Source organism: Poecilia reticulata, chromosome 4, assembly GCF_904066995.2.
Source record: "Poecilia reticulata chromosome 4, P_reticulata-male-v2, whole genome shotgun sequence".
NCBI classification, from domain to species: Eukaryota; Metazoa; Chordata; class Actinopteri; order Cyprinodontiformes; family Poeciliidae; genus Poecilia; species Poecilia reticulata.
The window spans coordinates 26,410,694-26,429,166 of NC_088833.1; the positions used below are offsets into that span (position 1 = coordinate 26,410,694).

Sequence of the window (18,473 nt, forward strand, 5' to 3'; positions counted from 1 at the left end):
TAAAGCCTCCTCTGAAGCCCACTGGTAGCCTCCATTATCCATTTGTAAACCTAGTTAGATTGAGTGTTTGGTTCTTTGTTCGCCATGTTGTCTTGTCCACCATCATTGTCTTGCTTTGAAGTGAAGCTACCACATTTGTCATTATTTATTATTGACACTGTGACACTCACCAGTACAAGTGGAAGTGAAACAGGCCCTTCACATGTTGCTGCCACCACTGTGCTTGGTAATTGATACATCCACACACTGTAGAGAGCACTCAGGACAACCGGCCAGGTTTTCCTCAATGTTTCCAGGTGAAAGGTAAATTGTAGAGTTGATCAAGCATTCACTGTACCCCTCAAGACTGGGTTGTACCCTACTATTTCTGCACTGTCTTATTTATTTTGATGACATCATTCTGTTTGCGTTGTGACTGTCGGTGTAATTGTGAAACACTTTCATTAACTATTTTTGTTGACTGATGTTTAACTTTAGCTTCACTTTGCTCTCAAAGTACAGATTGAATAAAAGTTTGTGGGACACAAATAACACTTTATGCCCTGCGACAGACTGGCGACCTGTCCAGGGTGACCCTGCCTCTGGCCTGGAACGTTAGCTGGAGATAGGCACCAGTAACCCTTCCGACTTCACTAAGGGAAAAGGGTGTAAAGAAAATGGATGGATGGATGGAAATAACACTTTGTTATAATTGTTATTGTTGTGAATAAAAAGGCTAATGTTAAGCTTCTGGAATGATAATGCCCCAACGGTATTCAAAAATTAGCAGGCTACACAAAAAAAATTGAGACTGCGCCTGGACACCGGCTGGTTTAAATAAACTCAAGTGTTTTCTCAGTGGCCAAATAAGCAGACAGGGTTATTCCCATTTCTACAAAAAGTGTGTAGTTTTTCCTCTAACTTGTTAAACGTCATTCATCCAAAATTTATTTGGGGTTTGTGTTAATATTTGAGTCTGTCTGCGTGGTTGTAGCTGGACAAACAAAACTTTTAACAATAATTTCAAACATATGTGGTTCAAACATTGGCAAGTCTTATAGGTTTGTAGGTATAAAAATCAAACTCGTAAATTAGCTTAATATTCTTGGCCACGATTCAAACTTCTAACCAGAACGGTAAATTCGACAGATGAATGTTTTCCTGTTTTATTTTTTTATTCTTTTGACTCAGGAATTGATTTGAACATCGGTTTGGAAAGATTGAAACAATGTTTTCTTATCATTAAGTCATTTCTGTTTTGGGGGTCAGCTTCGTGTTGCTTCAATTTCTGCACAGTCCTGCAGGTTATTACCTCTGCTCTCCTCTATAGATTAGCAATCAGCTCTTGGGACTCTTATCGGGCCGGTGGATCAGCACACAGTAAACAGATCCATGTGTCAGCAGGCTGTTTGACTGACAGCCCGTCACTTTCTCTTTGTCATCTGCAGCGTGCACTCAGATAGGATCTATAAGACTTCGACTGGAGTGCTTTTGATCCGGCCAGGAGAAGCCAGATATCTTTGAATGTGCTCCGAAACTCCTGGCCAGTTGGAGCTCAGATAGCAAGCCACAGAGCGAAACCACCTCAAGCTTCAGATCCGCAGTGGAAAGTTGATGAGAGAATGATCTATTCCACACATCCAACTCAGACACGTTCATTCTGGGGCTTTTTGGCAACTCCATTTAAAGAAAGGAATGGAGCTATTTAAGAGATGTGCTTTTTGTTGAGCTGTAGTTGAAACATTTGTTGATGTTTGGCCTAAAATACTCTTGGAATACAGTTGGAGTGTTACTAACTGATTTTCATGTTTTAGGTGAGCGTCCGTACCAGTGCCCCTACTGCGACAAAGCGTTCAGCAAGAACGACGGCCTGAAGATGCACATCCGCACCCACACACGGGTATGTTTGATTTCCTTACATTAAGTTTCATCACGCTTTTTATGCAGGGTATTCGTGAATCCTTCAAATGTCTAAAAATGCCTTAAATCCATCTAATAAAGTTAAGGCCTTAAAATGTCTGTTTCATTTTTCAAAAACATGAAATGTTAATCACAGGTCTTAAATTTTGTCTTAATTTTGTATGTTTTATGTTGTTTTTGTTCTTGTGGAACTTTCTCATACATCTTCATTGCGAGTGACTTGAGACGGTTGAGGCTACCGCTAACTCAATGCTAACATACCCATGCTAGCTAGCCAGTGTAAACCGCACTCTCACTGTGTAACTCCGGTACAGAAAGTAGACACTTACCTTAACACAGAGACTTTAAAAAAGCAATTACATTGCTTCCCCTGGCTTCATTTTTCAAACACCTCCCTGATGTTGTTTCCTCTCATGTCATGATGCATTTACTGTTCAAAAAATGATTGGACTTTTGAGTTTCCAACAAGGATCATCCCCATTTCATTACCTTCTAATTTTACAGGTTTTAATCAATGGTGAACACATTATTAAAGTGGAAAATAGCAAACAAATTAGTTTTCTTCATGTTTTGGATCAACATAACATGGATATTACAAAATCTGATGTAAATGAAAAACTGTAGCCTTTAGTGGGACTCACTGGTAAATCAGCTTGAAACATGTCAGTGTGGCTCCAGGTAATCATTTACTTTACCAACTTGCTTTCTGTTTGAAAAAAAAAAAAAAAACACTGTCTGCTAAAAGCAGTGATTTGCTTTGAACATCGTAAACTTTAAAGACTAGAGTTCCAGCTGCTCTCTGAAGAGCTTTATCCTCTATGTTGAGAGCTATCTGTACACAGAAGCTGCAGTATTCTCTTTTACTGGGGAAATTGTTCTTATGGGTAAAAAGCACATTTTTTGGGGGGGAATAACAATTTAATCAGTACATTATAAAAACCCATTTTTTTGTTTGGCCATGAATACAAAAGTGTGCAGCATTTCTTTTAAAAATACTATGCCAAGCATTACTGCAGCATCACTTTGGAGGTGGCTGACAAACTATGCAGCAGTTTTACCATTTAAAAAGATGCCTCAATCCGATATCCAATATCAGATTGGTTCTGCTGCTCCCCTCTGCTTTTCCTTTGATTTTAAAACTAAATGAAGACGTAGAGTAAACATAACGAGAGGCAGTGTTCAGGGTGGGGGAAATTAAAGGATTAAAGGCAAGCTTTTCATTTCTCACAAGTCTATTTCCAGAGCTGGGACACGCTGCTCCTTCCTCGGCATCAGTTTTCAACTTATTGAGCTTTTAGCCAAAACAAAACTCTCTAGCCATCTAAGCATCTGAACATGTGTGCTACTTATGACAAAATCGACATAAAATGTGTTTTATATGATATTTCCATCATCAGTTTGACTGTGACATTTGCAGCCTGTCAGCGTTGTTCACTGAAGCGTTTTGTTCCCGTTTTTAATGCTGTCCAGAGTACAGTGCACTGCCCTGCCTGTTGCAGCGTGTCAACAGTGGAGGTATCCCGCTCAAGTCGTCCGTCTCCGTAGAAACAGGCAGATGTAATTTAGCGGTGTGCTGCTGATTAGACTGACTGATGTTTTTGCTCTGAATATTCCCAGACCTGCCTTTGCTCACGGTTCTATAAAATATGGGCTGAACAGTTACAAACAGCAGAGCCGGATGAAGTCACTGTTGGGGGGGAGTGGGGGGAGAAACTAATGTCATTTGGCTGAAGGAGCCGCAGCTCACCGTTAATGAACACATGATTTCAGATGGATGAGGCGAGGCGAGGCCGTGTGTTTCATCCAACAAACCACATCTCTGGCAAACCTGGGAGGAACATGGCAGATATCAGGCTTCTGGTTTTACTTTCTCACATTTTTAAATTTCAGTTTTAAATGGATGGGATTCAATCAGATCTTCTGACTGATGAAACAAAGTTTTTGGAACAAAGTTTTTAATCGTTTGTGGCATTTTGACAACTTAAAACAACGGTTTAAGTGAATTAGAGTTAGACTTGCCGCATTTTAGTCACATTATGGCCAATTTATGATCCATGCTTTTTGTAAAACTCTTGAGACCCAATATTGATATCTCTTTAACTATAAATACCAAAATATTTTTTCTAAATGTACAGAGACTTCATAACCCCTTTTATTTATAGTTTCTGTTGTGTGTGTTTTTTATTTCCTTTTATTTATTGTTTTTGGTTTGGTTGTTGTCTTTTATTTTGCATATTTAAAATGTCTCCCACTTCCAGTATGAATTAATCTCTGCAAAATGAAACTTTACCAGTATTTGACAGGGCAAACTTGCATTATTAATACTTGAAAATGGTCTCAAAATGGCAATATTATTGTTTATAATTTTTGGGACAATTTATCATCCATAAAAAACGTGTCACTGTGACAGAACTCCAAGTCTGTTTTAATCCAAAAAAACAATACAGCTTACAGATTTCTTCAGCTTCGTCAATGTGCCGTGCTCCCAGTTTCACCTACATGTTGGTCAAAGATGCTACGTCGTACCGTTTCCTGCTAAAGCTGATTTAAACTTGATTGTTGATGATGTAGTGTCAGCCATTCCTAATTAGCTGTAAACAAATCAGTGCACTTTTTCCATCTGCACAGTTTACTCTGAACCGAGCTAAAATACGACAAGTCAAACAGCGAGAAGTTTCTGTTTGTTCACTACTCTTCCAGAAAATCACGTGTCTTTACACAAGAACATGGAATGAAACAAATGTCATTCTCAGAGTCACAAATCATTGTAAACAGTTATAATTTGAACTTTGTCATGGTTGAAATTTTTCTCTTTACCTTAAAGCTGCAATATGTAAAGTTTACAGAAATTTACATTATTTACATATTTGTTAAAACTGTCACTCTGTTGTGACAGATAATCTGTGAAAAGTTGTAGTTCCTGTGCCGAGCGCTACTATTGAAGAAACACACTGCCCCCGGTCAGAAACAACCAATCAAACCAGGAGGAGTGTCCTAGCGTTGTTGATCACCCATGTGTACGTGATAATTAATGTGGTGGATAAACAAATAAATGGTTTCCATGCTAACTATTCTTAGCATTCATGGCGAGCTTTGTTGTGGGGAACTAGCTTTAACGTAGCAGAGTGGAAGCGGTAGGGTGATTGACAGCACTAAGACCCTCCTCCTGGCTCTGATTGGTTGTTTCTGACCAAGCTGTGTTTTTCTGCAGACGGCAGTAGAAGCATAAGGAGGAAGTGGAAGAGTTGAGTTTTTTCCAGATTATCTGTGTCATGCTGTCACAGCGAAGTGACTGTTTTAACAAATAAGTAAAAAACTTTTTTTTTTTTTAAAGTTATGCGCTGCAGCTTTGATCCCATTGCACTCCCAGTAGAAAAAGCACTACATCACTCTGACCAGTCAGCTTTTCTCCTACAATAACATGGTAATCAATCCTGCAGGGTTCCTGACAGGCTGACACCGCCTTAAGCCATGTTGCCAGCTTGTCTAAAAAAAATAATCCTTTTGGTTGTTGGTTTCTTGGTGACCTGAAGGCCGTCTGTGCACAGCAGCTTCCTGCTCGCACGCCGCTTTACAAATACCTGAATAGTTAATGCGTCACGTGAGAAGATCTGCTGCTCTGGGACTGAACACACAAGACCCGGTCCGCACTTCGCTGGGTGTGCGCTTAGTAGGAGACCGGTCGTATTCAGGTGAAAGGTCGGGTCAGAGGTCGGAGCCCGAACAGCTGCTCAAAGGCCAGAGGTCACCAGGTACAGATGTTTGATGTTACCGGGGTCACAGTGATGCATTGTGGGTGTTACTTAAAAAGTCCATCCATGCGTTTTTGTTTTATTGTTTTTTTCTTTTAACTTTTCAGAGATGTGGAAAACTTCTGATTCTGGTGAAAGCCGGGGGATTTCAGTGGGAATTAGCATTACATTGATCGGAACAGAATCCGCTTCCGCGGGGCGGGCAGGGCTTCTCTCTCACACACAGGGGGCTTTATTTCCATTGTTCCCCCCCCCGGTCCCCCTTCGCTCTGTCACATGCGCACAAACAGTCGCATCCTTAAAGCCGCTCGCAGGCGCTACATGCAGTGAACCTGATCTTTACCTCCCTTTGTCTCCTGTGTCACTGGGCACTCCTTGCCCGGCCCACATGATAGCGCCTTTCCCAGGACCCTTGCTTCCTGCATTCACCCCGTTCCCATGACAACTAAGCCCAAAATGGGGCAGAGCCTCTGCTATCAGCCAGACTTGTCAGAAAAAGCGGCAGTGGGAACCAGCCCCTCGCTATCTCCTTCTCGTTCCTCCTGAAAGTCTTTAAAGTGTCAGCGGCGTTTCCCCTCAGCGAGCAGCACACGCCTACTGTCCTCCCTCTTCATCATGCATACTGTACACACACACACACACACACGCAGTTACACACGCACACTTGTATAATTGTGACAACACATCCACGACGAGATAGCTGCTTCTGGTTGAATTGCAAATACACAAAATCTTACAAAGTATTTCTGGTTTAGATTCTAGTGCAAATATCTTAGTACACTTAAAATAAGACAAAATTATATCATAGGTAACTTTTCCACAAGATATAGGAGCGTGTTTTAAATCAATAAGTCCTGAAATTTGATGAAAAGTGCTAGTTTCTCTAGAAGATTATTTCACTTATAGCATGGGGAAAATGTCTTATTATAAGTTAAATAATCTGCCAGTGGAACCAGTACCTTTTCAGCAAATTGAAGGAGTTATTAAGCTTGTATATCTTGTGGAAAAGTTACCTATGATATAGTTTTGTCTTATTTTAAGTGTACTAAGATATTTGCACTAGAACAGTGTTTCTCAACCTTTTTTGGGCCAGCACCCCCCTAGCCTTTATCCAGGTCCCTCACCGCCCCCCACCAAAGAATTTGTAGGCTACTTTGCACTGACTATTATTTTCTCATTAATATTACTATCACTATTGTAGATGTTTAGATTTTTATGCTTGTTTCTGTATTTATCATCAAAAATAATTTCCCAGAGAACAAAAAAGTCATGGGAATAGAAATTATTTTCACAGGCGTCTACAAAAAATGCAATGAACATTCAAGTTAAAATTGGTAGACCTAACAGCAGCCAATCAGAGTGGAAAAATATTCTTATTTTGTGCCATTTTCTAGTTGTTAAATATTGCACAAAATGACCTGATAATAGATGTTAAACATGTCAGTTTAAACTTTGAACTATTTGCAAAACGACTGAGCTCTGCAACATTAAAACATGGATAGAACTGTAACTACATTAATCATAACTCTTCTTCCTGTTGGTTTCTGGTGGCGCAGCTCTGTGCTGCCTTCAGAAGAATGGGACATAAAACTTCACCCACATGGCATTTATTGTGCAAACCAGAGCTTTCAGTGGAAAAACAAAAGTTCCGGATCCTTTTAATGCCATACAAATATGAGACAGAAACATGGATTATATCTTTATATAGACTTGTCTATTGATTATAGATTAATAGTTTTACTGGACAGAAATTACAAAGAACAAATCTGGTTCTTAATCAAATCCTAATGAGTCAAATTGAAAGTATCATGGAGTCATCAGCCTCATGACATTAACACTGACATGAAAAATAATATTGAAAAAATAAATATATCAAATCTAATTAAAAACATAAATAAGTGATCAGTTATTTACTGTTATGGTCTGTAAGATATATTTATTCTCAATATTAGATGTGGTCTCAACAAACCCATGACATTTCAACAATATTATTTTACATTTTATCTGGAAATAGTGTCTGTTTATTCTTGCCATACAGTCCTCTGTATTAATTATTGTTCGAAAGGTCTTGCCATACCAGTTTATTCCTCTCTATTTACTTTAGTTTCTTAGTTTATTCTTGCATTTTGTTCTTCATTCATATCCATTTAGTTTCATTTGATTAGTATTATCCTCTTCTGGTTTATTGCTAGGTCCACTTTAGTTTCTTTCCTGTTGCTAGATTTATTTAATCATTTATTGACCATCAGTAATCTTCACTCATCACCTGCTGCGCCGCCTAATCGTCATATGTTTCACATCATGTGTTGATTTTTTCACTGTTCAGTGTCAGATTCTCTGTTTTTATGCCATAATTCACATCTAGTTCGTCGCTCCGTTTTATGTCTCGCTTCTCCTGTTTCAGAGTTTTGCGCAATGTGAACGTCTTTTTTTTTTTTAAGCCCCTAAGGTGCAGGGCAGTCGGGAAGCGTATCGATGAGGAAAAGGCAGACTGACATAAACCGTTTAAAACAACGGAAAAAATTTCTGCATTCTGATTATTGAAATTTAAAAGTGCTGTGTTGTTCTATCACCCCCGTTTCATACCGGACCACTTACAGCATCGGTGTTAACACTATAAAATTAAAGCTCTCTATCGTGGGATCACCCATGGAAGGATTTCTTTATTTCTTTATTTAAATGGGTTCATTTTTCAGAGGGATACACAGTGAGGGTATCGTGATTTTAGCTACCAGTAGCAGGAAAACGGAGCTGCGCCAAGAATCTAACAGAAGCTACAAACACTGAAGAGAAGAAAAGCTGCCATCGATAGTTGCAGCCAAGCATGATTTAATGTTACACAATACAGTTTTACCAAGTTGCTCAAAGTCTAAACTGGCATTGTTGTGCATTTAAGGTGTAAAGTTTACCTTCGACCAAACGCCCCCCAAAGGCATCCCAGCGCCCCCCTTTTGTAAAAATGTCCGCCAGCGCCCCCTGCCGTCCTCTGAACGCCCCCTGGGGGGCGGTACCGCCCACGTTGAGAACCACTACACTAGAATCTAGACCAAAGATACTTGGTAAGCTGTCATGTTTTTGCAGTGTGACTTAAGAAAGGCCTCCAAAAGCGGCAGAGGAAATGTCCTTTGGTGGACTGATGAGGTGTGGAGACAGCGGATCGATCTGCTACAGAAACACGTTCAAAGCCAATTCCTGTTCCTTGTTTTCCTTTACTCTTTTTAGGAATCCATGTGTTTTTGATGGTTCCTGTGTTGGCTGTCTCCCATCTCCACGAGCGTACAGGCAGAGCGTTGGGGTGTGAAAGTTAACCTGGGACACTTCCACATCTTTCCTGCATGCGTGTTTGTTTTCCTCTCTCTCTGCGTATACGCTCCAACATGTGTGTGTCGTTACTTTCCCCCCTGCCCCCTTTTCGTTCTTTTTCCTCCGGGTTTCGTCCATATGTGATCAAAACTGGCCGTGTTCTGTCATACAGAGTGCCCTCTTTTAATCTACCCATCTCTCCGCAGGAGAAGCCGTACAAATGCAGCGAGTGCAACAAGGCCTTCAGCCAGAAACGAGGGCTGGACGAGCACATGAGGACGCACACGGGAGAGAAACCCTTCCAGTGTGATGTGAGTGCAGACTGCCCGTCATTTCTCAATTCCTCCCTGTTTTTGTCTCTGTTTGGGTTTTTTTTTTTTTTTTTTGAGAAGTGTGACGGAGTTCTGGCACGAGGCCAGACGCGGAGCTCGGTTCGAGCCAGATAGGGATCTTGCCTCTCCGGAGGGGCAGAGTGAACAGATCTCACGTAAACACTTTGAGAGGATCAGAGGGATAAATTATCCTCTGCTAATAATACTGCAGAAGTAATAATTCTTAGCAGAGACACGCAACAGAACTTCCTGTCAGTGTTTTGAAACTTCTATAATGTGAAACTTTAGGAAGGACTTAAAGATTTATCACAAAATGTTTGGATATTGATAAAAGTGACGATAAGAACCAGTTATTTAGGTTTTCATTAGAAGACCAGTCAGAAAAAAGTATGATTTATATCACTAAACTGCACACAGTAACTGCATTTAATAATATTTTTTCAAATTTATTGATGTTGTCTTTGATCAAACAGTGGAGAAAATAGTAAAGCTAACAATCGAAAAACAGTTTTTAACATCAGTAATTAGAATTTATTGTGACAAGGATAAATCAGAATTCCTATCACGATAAGAAATTTATCGCAATAAATGTTAAATGACACAATAAATTCCCACTGCCACCGAAACCTTATCACCATTTGTGACATTTTTACAACCAAACCTTCAGGCTGAAAACCGTCTCTACTAATCAGGTGAATATTCACCCAAACCAAAAAACCTTTTGCTAAGTCACTGAAACCAAAAACAACAATTCAGTTGTAGAAAAGCAGCTCTAAGAAACCGCTGCACAATTTCAGATAATTTGACAAAAATACTATTCTTGACGACGTGGCCGTGTGACTCTGAGCTCCTACCGCTGATTTACTCGTTAGCTCTGTGATGAACTACTTCTGCTTGGAGTCACATCTGAACAAGCACATGTTTTTTATATTCAGTGTAACTAACAGTTTCCAAAAGACTCGATTATCTCTGATATATATCACGGGTGCATTGGGGGGTTTTTTAGCTTTGAAATCTTAGAAAAGATGTTCCCTAAAACTCCAGAAGATGATTCTCCTAAGTAGCTTATCTTTCCACGGCTAACGAACGGAGCGGCTAAAGGCTAAATACCTGTAACAGCTTATGTTCTGGTTTCTTTAAGTAAGAACAAATAGTTCGAGCTAAAATATGACCAAATGTTGTTTACTTTGTTGAGACACTGGATTCTTGCTGTGTTTGTGGGATTACAATCGCCTTGCTTTGCAAAATTGCTCATGTCTCCTGAACCTTGTCACATTGAGTAACGTTAAGACCACGGACTTCATTGTATTTAATGGGATCCTAGGTGATGGACCAAGGAAAACTAATGCATGAGTGTTTGTATTCAGCCCTTAAAGTCAATGCAAGACCAACTTTTGCTGCATCTTCTAGTTTTGATTTGGTCGTTGGGTGTGGAATTCTTCTTTCTGCATTCAGCATTTCGTCTTTTGGTCTCTCACATAAAATCCCAGTAAAATACATGATAGGTCAAGGTTTTAATGTGGTAAATGTGTGGAAAAGTTCAAAGGGTATGAACAGTTTTGGGCCTTAGGTTAGATGACTAACAGTGGTGTTCAGCGTTGATGTTAATGGAGATAGTTACTGTTTATGAGATCTGGAGAGTTTTCCCTCATTGAAAGAGCATCAAAGAAGACCTTTGAAGGCTTGGTCTTCTTTCAGTTGGCTCCACCAAATGAAATTTTGCAAACGGCCTTGCCAAAGACACTTATTCACTATCCAAACACATTTCCAAAACTTCCCTAATGGGTTTGGGTTACAAATCAGCAAGCAAGTAACCGAAGCCAGTAAAACCTTAAAACATCTGATTCTTCTGAATTTTGAGGGGTTTTTTAAGGCTTCTGAACCAAAATTAGAAAACCAGAAATTGTTGCAATAGCAGGGAACAGTTTGCTCAGATGCAGTTATCTCGTTTCACTGAGATGCTAAACAGGAGGCCGTCAGCAGGAAGCTCATTTCCACATTTTCTTAGCTTGATATCTGTGGAGAAAAATGTGAATTTGAAAAAAATGTTTATCCATCCGTTCATCCGGCTCATTGTGAACTCTTCACACTGCGAGAACAAGAAGCCTTTTTCCAAGTTTGTTTGGTCTAGTTTCTAGTGCCAATATCTTTAGTACACGTGAAATGAGACAAAACTAACTTACAAGTTACTTTTCAGCAAGAAATAAGGACATATTTACGGCACTAAATAAATGAATAAATAGTTCGTATTGATGAAAAAGTACATAAGTGTACATAATAAGTACATAATAATCTGCCAGCGGAAATGCATTACAAAAACACAAAATATTATCAGATATTTGTATTTTTTCTTTCTAGTGAAACAAGACGCTAGAAGTTTAGTTTAGTTTTGTTCATTTGAAATAAGTCTAAACTTGATGAGAAAGTATTAGGTCCATTGGCAAATTGATTCATTTATAACAAGACATTTTTCCCATGCTATAAGTGAAAAAAGTAATAGTGGAACTGATGTTTATAAAAATAATAATATTCAGGAATTATTTTCTAATCTCTTCATATCTTGATGAAAAGCTAATTGTTAGTTTCTTATTTCAAGTGTACTAAGATATTTGCACTCAAAACTACACAAAAAAATACTTGCGAAGATTTAGTATTTTTTCTGCAGATTTCATATTGGGATTAAAGAGAATACTTTGTTCCACCTCTTTTTTGTGTCTTTTGGTCTTTTATTTCTGTACAATATACAGCAGAAAACACAGAAACTGAGTGTTTTTATTAATGAGCAACCATCAGCAGAAGGTGGAGACTACAGTTCCTGAATAAACATGTCAAATTTAAGACCCAGAAATCTTTAAAACAGAAACCCCATCCACCCAGAGACTCATCTGCAGCTTTATTTAAATGTCATAAAATCAGCATCCCACTCACTGACAATTAAGCATCACCACAAAGTCCCCCCCCCACCCCCAAAAGATATCAAACACTCATCTGGCTTCTTTTTTCTCCAGCCTCAAAAGAGATATTTCCATGTCATTAATCTGATCCTAAGAACCAGTGGAAATAACAGAAATGACATTTGGATTTTATTAGAGGAGACGGTTTATGTTCGAGTCAGACAGAAATGGAACGCACGCTCCGCAGACGCACTTTATGGACGTGAAAAGAGAGCCTGCGGATTCTGCGTACTTCGAAAAACTACCGAAATGTTGTTGAGGCTCTTTGCTCATCAGCTTCCTGTCACTGTAAAAAAGTAAAAATAGCCTGCCGACGCTGGGTCTGCTATGCGGATTGTCGAGCCGCGTTTAGGAACAGCCAGGTAACGCGTCGATGTAGATATCCGATGTGATCCGCTTTGCTATCAGAGCGGCTGTTTAATGCCACAGAGCCACAGATGTGTGCTGTCTGACTCTCCAAATGTAATTCGCAGATGGGAGCCGAGGACACATGCTGAGATTCTCCCAGCTTTATGTCAAAACGGTATTCCGGCCAATGCTGGATTATCCTGATTGATACGGGGGGGAGCGAGGGGAGCGCGAGGAGTCATCAGTGTAAAATGACTTATTTAGGATAAATGCTGAAGTGCCGTACAATCTCTCCCATCCCTGAAGGGGGTTGAGGGAGGGGACTTCTCATACTTTATGTCTTCTTTATAAATGAGCCTGTGTCACTGTTGTGAAGCCAAACCTCACTGTCAGCCAAAGAACTCAGCAAGTGGAAGCACACAAGTTTTCTAACCCGTTGAACTGCTTCGTAATTTGTTTCCAATTCAATATGATTTAATGAGGATTTTACACAACAGGCCAACAGAGGGGAACAAAACTGTGTAGTGGAAATAAACAGCTCACATGATAAAATCTGTCTGAAGTTGTTCCTTCACCTTCTTCAAATGAAACTAAATTGGTGTCAAGTGTTTGTGCTGCAAACATTTTCATTGGTGCCGCAATCATTTCAAAGATATTAATAAATGCTTCCAGGGGTCATCAAAGGTCAACCAGCCAGTCCACATCGACAAAGTCGTATTAAACATTGTGTCAATCAACAGTGCTGCTTTTGTACTGGTTTGTGCTGCAAAAAAACAAAACAAATAGTGCCGCTATCATTTTAAAGATATCTCTGTTTCCAGAGGTCATCAAAGGTCAGCTGACCCAGCTACTTTTACAAAATCAAATCAAATAAATACATTTAATATTTCCAGCAGCCATTAAAGCTTAACAGGCCAATCCACATTTACAAATTCAAATTAAATATGGTGTCAATCAACTGTGCTGCATTTCAGCAGCAAAAACTTTAGTTTATGCCGCTGCATTTTTAAGATTAAAAAAAGAAAAAGTTTCCAGAGGTCAACCTGTCCTCCTTTGTAGTACAAGTTTATTGGCACCAAACATGTTTCGTTTTGTAACTGTGGGGGAGCTGGTTGACCTTCGATGACCTCTGGAAACATTTATCGATATCTTTCAATGTGATTTAATGAGGATTTTACAAAGAAAAAATTTTGCTGCACAATCGTTGACACGAATTTTGTTTAATTTGTTTTTGTTTAAATAAAATCAAGTGCAGAAAGATGGCCTGTAAATCACCTAATTAGTTAAAATAAGTCACTTATGTTTAATGTAATCCCGACCTAAATCCAGCAGCTTTATATTAATCTGAGGCTTAATGTAAAATATAACTAACGTTAACTAAGAAACATTGAGACAGGAAGGTTGAAGAAATGTAACAACTGCACCAAAGTACATGAAAGATATAAAATAAAATGGCGAAAAGAAAAGAAAACGTAAGCATCACAACAGAAAAGTCACAGTGTCAGACCTCAGTTGAATGCCAACAAAGAAAGAAGTTTTAAGAAGCGATTTAAAACAACCCAGACTGTGAGCAGATCTAATCTGAAGGGTAACTTATTCCAGAGAATGGGAGCAACAACAGAGGAAGCACGACTTTCTTAGCTCTTAAGTCAAGGGACGTTTAATACCAACTGGTTGAGTCCAACTGTGACTTTAAGAAGGATGCTCTCCTTAACGATCATTTTTAATTACAGGAGCACAGCATGACCGATGTGCAAAGAAAATGGGCAAACTGGAGGATGTAACACAAACACACGTCAAACTTTTACCATTTTTACCTCTAAATGTCTTTCAGAATCCAACGTCTCTTTGTGTTGATCTGTCACGTAAAATTCCAATAAAATCTAAAAAACTCCTGATGTAAAGTGACAAAATGCAAAAACATTCAAGGGATACGAGTACTTCTGCAAAGTGGTAGTTCTTCTAGTTTTTCAGTTTGTTGCTGTCATGACCCCCATCAGCCCACATTTGTCCTGTGTTGCAGGTGTGTGACCTGTCCTTCAGCTTGAAGAAGATGCTCAGCAGACACAAGCTGACCCACAACCCCAACCGGCCCATGGCGGAATGCCAGCTCTGCCACAAGAAGTTCACTCGGAACGACTACCTCAAGGTCCACATGGAGAACGTCCACGGCGAGACGGAGAGCTAAAGCCAATTACAGGAGCACAAGCAAGATCCCCAAGATAAAACCCTATCTCGCGTTTTACGCACCCGTAAAGTACGAACATGTAGAGATGAACAGATAGCTGGACTTATTGGCATTACCGATAGAGCCATGTAAGAATATGGGAAACATTAAGGCAGGCATGTGGAAACTGAAAGTTTCCTCCGCCTCCTCCCTTAAGTCCTTCGTCATCCTGTTTCCGCATTATTTTTAATATTCGAACAAACAGATTCCCATATGTTACATATGCCTCCGGAGCCGCTGTGTCTGCTCTCAGGAATGTCTTGCATTTCACGTCAAATCCTTCCGACCTCTTGTTCTTTGTACCGTTTCAACCAGAGCTCGTTGTAACCTCGACGTACTTTTGTGGCCAGCGGCCAAGTTCTGAAGGAAACCAGTGAGCCGATTCCCTTCGGATTCCCTCTCCTGGTTTTATTTGCCTCCGTTCACAGTGCTTTTGTTAAAAGTGACACCTGCTCTTAGGGGGCGTCCAGACCTCCTTCAGATCTACGCCTTTTATTTTTGGAACTTACTGTACATGCGATGGACAGTAAAAGCAGGAAGTAGCTGCGCGATCTGCACCGACTCACAACTTTCAGCTTTGTTTACGTAAAACCCAGAAAGTAGAAACAAGCTTTCATCAGTCAGATCTGCAGCTTTGTCGTTCTGGATCTACTTTACTCTTTCACTGTTTTAAGGGGGGTTAAAGTTCGATCCATGTTTGACATAAAGGGTTTTGGGAAAGCATTCACAGCCTTGGAACTTTTTCTTTTCTGTTTTTTTTGTATTACAACTGCAAGCATCAGTGCATTTTAGTGGGATTTTCTTGGAGTTAGACAAACACAAAGAAGCACAAAACTTTGAACTGTGTTTTTCTTTTACAAAAGGAAAGTCTGAATAGCACTGGAAAAACACAAAACCTTAAGTAATTTTGTTTCTAATGCAGATGTCCTGGTGTACTTGAAATAAGAGAAAACCAACTTACAAGTAATTTTTCAACAAGATTTAGGAGCTTGTTTTAAGTAAACAATTCCTTAATATTCATGAAAAAGTTCTGGTACGACTGGCAGATTATTTCACTTGTCAAAGGAAAAATGTCTTGTTATAATTGAAATCGTCTGCCAATGTAACAAGAACTTTTCCATCAATATTGACTTATCTTGCTGAAAAGTTACTTGTAAGTTAGTTTTGTCTTATCTCAAGTGTGCGAAGATATTTGCACCAGAAAATGGACCAAAAATACTTTAGCATTTTCAGCGTGTAGATTTCAATTTTCCCTCATTCCACAAGTTCACCGTCTTTCACGTGTTGCTTTTTGCCAAACTTTTATTGGGACTTCTTGTGATTTTCTTTCATCAGTGGGTTTTTTTTTTTTCTCTGTCTTACACAAGGCTCAGATTTTTTTGGGAGGAACGCAACTAAAAATCCTGTCAACAGATTAGTTGGTTTTTTTCACCGATATAGTGCAACAAAATTCAGAGGACCAAAAGAAAGAATAGCTGTATGTCTGCTTAGCTTAAATAACACTTTGGTTAACTATTCATCAATGAGTTGTGCTGGATTTTATTTAGAGGAATCAGAATAAGGGTGGCTGAACGCTAATGCACTTTACTCCCTGCTCAGATTCTCGCTGTAACGGTTTGCAAACCCTAAATTCACCCAATCCATTTAATGGTTCTATTTTGTTTCGGTCTAACACATGAAATCCCAATAAAAGTCGACTGAGGTTTGCTGTCATGATGTTTATGGGGTGTGAATACTTTAGGAAGGTACTCTTTGTTCTCCGTTTTCAGCAGATCCTGCCGTTTGAACTCCGTCATTAGTGTAAGATGAATGGACTCCGAGTTCAAAAGAAGTTTTTTCGCCACATATTTGTGGACGAATCAGCTTCCTAAAAAAGGAACTAAAAAAGAACCAAAGTTTTTGTTTACGTTCATTAGAGACTTTTTAATCTCTCTTCATGTGTAAGTCGCCCAAGATGTTGTGCCTTATAAAATATGTTTACGTGCTTTTCTGTTAATCCTTGTTCAATACAATGTTTCTTTTTCTTTTTTTTATGTTTTAGGAGCGTTTTCTTCTTCTTTTCCTAATGCTATTCCCACTTCCTCCTTCCTTCCTCGTTCGGTGTCCTTATGATTAATCCAGCTGTTTGTGCCGCATCTGGAAAATGTGAATTGTCACTTCACACTTTTTGTGTTTTCAGATGTTATGAAACCTCATCACCTACCAAAATGTCCATTTCTCCCCCACTTTCTCTAATTACGTGTTTGTGAACTGTTGACACTGAGGAGAGAAAAAAAAAAAAAGATTGAGAGTTGATTAAAAGCGTTCATTTCTCGTTAATCTAACCCCTATTCTTAGTTTGGCAGTCTGACGGGAGTGGAGGCTAATTAAGGCTCTTTTTTTCCCCCTCTCTTTCTGAGGCCACAGTCACCACTCGCCTGATCTGTAAAGCCACACACTAAAGAGCGCCTCTGATGGTTTCCTCTCTGTGGATGCGGAGACTCTTTCTCACGTCCATCCCCCAGCTCCTTTCGGTATCTCCACGCTGAAATCTGTGAGATTCTCACGAGCGGCGGGGAGAAGCTGTTCTCATCATTCGGCCTGGTTGTTCATGCTTAATAAATCTTGCCGTGTGTGCGCGCTCTTGGCTTCCTGAAAACATCTAACTGCTACAGCATGTTTCGGTGCGTGTTTTTTAGTGCGACTGTTTGCTCAACAATTAACTCATTTCTGCCTCTCATGTTCAATTACCTCTGTGCTTATGAGCCAGAAACAAAAGCTGCAGGACGTCTCCGGTGTTCATGCCAGGAACACGGTTGGCTCTCCTCGTTTCCTTGGAGTTGGGTTGACCGCATGGCAGTGAAGGGCGCGGCCTGGCGACCGGGCCTTTGCCCGCTTGTGCCACCAACCTACTGCTCTCTAGCAAAGAGGGCTCCGGTCCAGACTAATGCACTTTCAAACTCAAAAGTAGCATTTTATGCTGCAGAAGCAGGGAATTGGTTAGTAATGGATCCCATTTCGATGCTATGTGGGACTAAATGTGAGGAAAGGAAGTTTGTGGAACGAGTCCTGTTGCATGGATACATGCGGTGCTCATCATGCACAGCCATGACATTAGAATAAAACAATTAGGAGACACCATAAAATGTTCAGTAGCCTCCAAAGAAATATTTAAATATCAATAACTGCATTTTCATTATGAATGTGCGCAAAACTTAGTCTATCTTCCGCTAATGTTGTAAAACCACAACTTCGCAATTGTGGACTTTCCATCATCCACGAAAAGCAAATAAAAGGTTGTGTCGTTTTCTTTGTGGATTGTGCCGGTGACAACATCTGGTTATTGATCATGTGACTCGTGTGATGCAAAAAAATAGTGTTTCCATGGCAGTCTTGCGAAATAAACTAATTTTTATATGGCCGAAACTTTTTATCAATAAACAAGTTTGTTTTTTCTTTTTAAATTGATGTGTCTTAATTGAGCAAAAATATTTTCGAAACGTCAAATCACGCTGTTATATGTACTCTGGAAGAGAAGGAGATTCCGTTTCAGGTGAATTTTCTGCTGTCTCCTGTTGTTTTCTGGCTGTGGAATAAGTTAAGACGCCCTAATCTTTAATTCTAGTTTTATTCTTATTTGAGTGAAATAACTTCAGTGAGAATCTTTTCATACCTGTCT

General features: G+C 39.6%; 1 protein-coding gene across 1 annotated transcript in view; it reads left to right on the forward strand.

The window, feature by feature from the left end:
* Nucleotides 1-18,258, forward strand: part of prdm5 (PR domain containing 5) — a 55,882-nt gene extending 37,624 nt beyond the window's left edge. Inside the window, exons 14-16 of the mRNA XM_008407534.3 lie at nucleotides 1,794-1,879; nucleotides 9,161-9,265; nucleotides 14,612-18,258. Of these exons, the coding sequence (XP_008405756.1) occupies nucleotides 1,794-1,879; nucleotides 9,161-9,265; nucleotides 14,612-14,776 (356 nt within the window). The 3' untranslated portion in view covers nucleotides 14,777-18,258. The remainder of the gene's footprint in view (nucleotides 1-1,793; nucleotides 1,880-9,160; nucleotides 9,266-14,611) is intronic.
* The last annotated feature ends 215 nt before the right edge of the window (nucleotides 18,259-18,473 follow it).